The sequence below is a fragment of the Corvus kubaryi genome, unplaced genomic scaffold (genome assembly GCF_017639235.1).
Source record: "Corvus kubaryi isolate FWS band 111438036 unplaced genomic scaffold, C.kubaryi_AGA036_p1.0 37300, whole genome shotgun sequence".
Classification (NCBI taxonomy): Eukaryota; Metazoa; Chordata; class Aves; order Passeriformes; family Corvidae; genus Corvus; species Corvus kubaryi.
This window is the reverse complement of record NW_024581093.1, coordinates 13465800-13470471: the sequence shown is the minus strand read 5'-3', so window position 1 is coordinate 13470471 and position 4672 is coordinate 13465800. Positions and strand designations below refer to the sequence as shown.

Genomic DNA, 4672 nt, shown 5'->3' with positions numbered 1-4672 from the left:
CCCCCGCCCCGGGCCCCCCCCGGGCCCGGCCCGCGCCCCCCGCCCTGCTGGGGCGCTCGGCCCGGCCCGGCCGCATTGCTTGTGCAGGGCGATCGTGCTCCCGGCGGAGCCGCCCCACCAGCGCGGGGCTCAGCGGCGAGGCGCCGCCGCCGGGGGCCTCCATGCGGGCTGGGCCGCGCCGGCGGTCTCCGGGGGAGCGGGGAAAGGGGGGCGAGGGAAAGCGGCCGGGCTGGGCCGATCTCCTCAGCAGGGCGAATGAGTCCTATAAAAATGTTTGTGCAGGGCGAAGCGCCGGCTCCAGAGCCGCATCCACGCGGGGGCCGCCGCCGCCTGGGCCCGGGGCGCCGCCGCTGCCGGGGGAAGAAGCATCTCAGTGTCGCATTCTGGGCCGCGCCGCCGCCGCCTGGGCCCGGCTCCCGCTGCGCCGGGGGAGCGCCGGGGGAGAGCCGGCCGTGGGTGCCGGCGGTGGGTCCGGCCGCGCCGCCGCCCGCCCGCCTGCTGCACTCTGGGTACGCGCCCGCGGCCCGCGGGAGGCACCCGGCTGCGAGCCGCGAGAGGCGGGCGCTCCACACCCCCTGCCCGGCCCGGCCCCCGCGCCGGGGTCCGGCACCCCCCGGAGCTGCCTGGCAGCCTGGGCCGCCCCGGTGCCCCCGGGCCCGGTGCTCGGGAGCGCAGGCCCCGGGCGCCAAGGCCTCGGCATCAGAAAGCGAAGCAGCGGCTGTAAGGCGCTCAGATGGGCCTGCACTAATTACGGATCGACCGACGGACAGAGCCGCGTGTCCTTTGTAACTGCGAGGTGCTGTCACAGTAACTGCCCTCGGGATGCCGGCTCTGGGGAGTGTGTGTGCACTGGCAGGGCGGCTGCCTGTGAACAATCATAGAATCATAGAAAGGACCTTAAAGATCGAATCATCAAGATTAGAAGAGACCTTCAAGATGATTGAGTCCAACCACCCACTCAGCACTACCCCTGTAACCCCTAAACCACATTGCCCAGTGCCAGACACCTCTTAAACACCTCCAGGGATGGTGACTTCCATCACATCCCTGGGCAGCCCATTCCAGTGCCTGACCATCCAAACAGTGACAAAAGCTTTCTTAAATTTCTAATCCAAGTCCCCACATCCCCCCTGCCGTGGGCAAAGACACCTTCTGCTAGACCAGGTTGCTCAGAGCTCTGTCCAACCTGGCCTTGAATGCTTCAAGGGATGTCCCATCCCAACCTCTCCCGGCAACCTTTACCAGGGCTTCACCACCCTCACAGGGAAGAATTTCTTCCTAGTATCTAACCTAAATTTCCCCTCTTTCAATTTTTACCCCTTATGCCTTGTCCTAGCTCTACAGTGGGCTGCCATGACCTGGCAGATTGCAAAGTATTCATTAAAATCACTTAGAGCAGCACTCGGGCTTGCCTATACGGAAAACTCACTGCATGGGAAGCGAATGGTGTACAGCCACCCTTGGAATACCACAGAGTAATTTATGTGCAGTAAATTCACTAGCTAATTCTGTGAATGCCATTAGACACCTCCAGCGGAACACGTTGGTGCTGGAAGGGAGTCATGCTTTAACTGCGTGCTGGATGGCAGTGCTGCTGAAGGCCTGAGCAGCTTCTCGTGGTGCTTGATGCTACCCTAGCAGGTGTGTTTCACCTTGTACACTCCAAACACCACAGAGGTGTGTTCAGTCATAGACCTTGTATTTAGTGCTGAACCTTTCCCTTGAGTGAATGGGGGTTTCTGTTGTTTTATATTTGCCAGTAGAGTTGAGGGGCTCATACTGTCTCCCCCCCCAGAGGGATTAGTTAGTAAGGCATAAGATGGAGGTACAAAGGGGCATCATGCCTACATTTAGATCAAGGGTCTCCCTCTCCAGCCAAAAATCAACACTTCCTTTCCACGAGCAGAACTAACCCTGTACATACCACAAAACAACTGTTTGTGTTATACACATGACACAGAAAGTGCTGTGCACTTTTCTAAATCCATGCTCCCATCCCCTTTGAAGAGCTTGTTAAAGCTCTACAGATGAGGAATTTAGAAACAATTTTCAAAGCACGGTTACTCAAGCTGGAAGTTAGCTTTTAGCCAGACAGCTTCCAATATTGCAAATAAAAATTTGCAACTGCAGCTGGGTAGTTTGGTTTTTGAAATAACTACATCCATAATCTTCAAGAATAATTGAAATTTAGCTAAAATCTCTGGCACGTATTTGTCACTGAGGGAGGGATTCTGGATCCTTTAAACAGACAAGAGACATCTATAGATTGTTATTAGGAAACGGCTCACCAGCAAAAGGATATCTCGAGTTTAAAGAGGTTATAAGAATCTTGCAGTCCTTCTAAATGCCCGTTGTAAGTAATTCCCTTTCAGCCTGCTCTGAACTTCACTTCAGTGCTCACAGAGGAAATACTACAAATACAGGTCATTTTTAAATGCTGTAATTGATCCCATTTTATCTCAACTCCACTGGAGAATAAAACAGATGTACAATATAAAGATACAGTATCTTATTTGAGATTTTAATTTTTTGCCTTACTTTAAAAAGTCTTAAGTAAGAAGCGGAGCCGCAAAGGGGGAATTTTGTATCACAAGACACTATTTTCTAAATAGAATGTAAAGACATGCAGTCATTTCTCGTGGTTCCTCTTCCAAAGACTTCACCATTTCCTGTGCCCTGAGTACACCATTTAGTCGCTGAATGCGTTGGGTTGAAGGCCTCTGACAGATCCAAAATGAGAGGCTACATCATTACCAGAGTAATGACTGCTTGCATTTGGTTGTACTGATGATAGTATGGAATAGTTTACGGCATCCTTTTGTACATTTTGTTTTTCATCTGCCAACGAAGAAATGTTCTAATAGTGACAAACAGATGGGGCATAGCATTTGCCAAAGATGAGCATGAAGCCTTTCTCACATTCTTTTGCACTTACAACCTGTACAAAACCACTGTCACCAGTGAAACTCTATGGATTATAAAATAAATCAAATTGAAATTTGGCCTTCTAAGCTGCAGATTTTTGTTTACTTGTTTATTGCATCAAATCTTTAGATGCCCTACCAGATGATTTTCATAAAACCTTGGAGAAAACTCTGGAGGGCTCTCTGTAATTAAGTGAGGGAAAGGCAAATAAGCAAAGCTTACATGTTCTCTTCCAAGTGGCTGGCTTAGCCACTCATGGCTCAGCAGACATGCCCATACTGTAGCTGAAGACAGGGCTGCTGGCAGAGCTCCTTCCAAACCCTAAGCTGGCTAAATTGGATAAACTTTTAGAGTGAGAAAACAGTGTCATGTTTTCAGTTTTGGTATGAACAGGTCAGCTGTACCTGTGAGAGGAGGGGATTAGAAGCAAAGTTTTGGAGAGGTCAAGTTAAGTTTGCAGCAGAAAACCTCACACCAGGGCTCTGGCTCAAAGGCATTCTCCTTTGGCAAAGAAGTCTGTGCCTTCTTCCATGCTCATTAAAAGTCATTCACCACCACTCTGCAAAGACAGCATTCACAAGGGAAGAGGAAAACAAGGAGAGGACAAAAAGAGGAGACATGGGAGAAAATGCCCCAGCCAGTCTTTCTGCTGAGAGAAACAAAACTGAATCCATGATCCCTCTGTTTTGCAAAACCAGAGGCTTAGATCTAAAAACATGGATTGCAACAAAAAGATATGGATGAAGACAAGAGGGTTAAGAAGCTTTGGAGCTCACACATGTGTGCAAATACATACAGAGCTGTGCTAAGAACAGTTGTGTGGGATTGGCTGGAAAATGGGTACAGGGGAAAAGCAACAAGAAGGAGCTCATCATTATCAAGTGGGAGAAGAAGTTATCCTGTGACAGAGCTTCCGTGAGAGGAATGCATCTTTGGAAAGCAAGATGTGGCCCACATGGTCAGAGATGTGACCACCTCTGTTGTCAGCACATGGAGGCAGTTTGATAACAGGAACAGTGAATGAACTGCCCAGGCCATCAGCAGGCTTTAGGGAAATTTCATACTCTATCTTCTGTCATGAAAAGCACATGCTAGAACTGTTGGAAAAAAACCCAAACCAGCATCCTCTTGTTAAAGCTAACTCATAATCAAAATACCGTAAGACCAAGTCCACCTTAGAAGTCTATATATTATTCTGGCTGCAACACTCACCCTGCATGCTTATTATGAACTTTTAGTGATTCTTAAATTCCTGTAAAAGATTAAAAGCCTTTCCTTGTTGCTGTGACTTGCCAGGAGGATAAGTGCCCCAGCAAATATTTAAGAATAATTGTCTCCACTCTGCCAACAATAATTGAATATTTTTTCTATCCAAAAGTTTTATTCTGAACAAGACCACTATTAACTTTTCTAATGAATGTTCTTTATGTTGCAGATAGGTCCTTTTGGGCCTTGCTGTTACAAAAAAAAATTATGGCCATGAGTCCCCCTCCTTTGGTAAAGCAGGAATGCAAGCCAGCTCCACTAGATCTTAGAGGAGTGAAGCTCTGCAATGCTTGCAGAACCATGGTCAAAGCCTGCATTTCCTTCAGTTTAATCAGCCTGAAACAGCCAGTATTTTTGTTCAGATGATGACAATGGAGTCAAACTACTAGACACCTTTCATTGTCCAGACATAGAGCAAGTAAGATTTTTATATGGTTGTTGGTCTGAAACATCATGGTACTGACATTAGTGCCTTCCTCTC

The 4672-nt window shown here is 48.9% G+C and overlaps 1 protein-coding gene across 2 annotated transcripts in view; it reads right to left on the bottom strand.

Moving 5' to 3' along the window:
- The window catches only part of URI1 (URI1 prefoldin like chaperone), a 41332-nt gene extending 40878 nt beyond the window's left edge, over positions 1 to 454 (bottom strand). The window contains exon 1 of one of the 2 annotated variants that reach the window (XM_042027595.1): positions 86 to 454. In XM_042027595.1, the coding sequence (XP_041883529.1) occupies positions 86 to 163 (78 nt within the window). In that variant the 5' untranslated portion in view covers positions 164 to 454. The remainder of the gene's footprint in view (positions 1 to 85) is intronic. The other variant, XM_042027594.1, reaches the window with a different exon arrangement.
- Between the last annotated feature and the right edge of the window lie 4218 nt (positions 455 to 4672).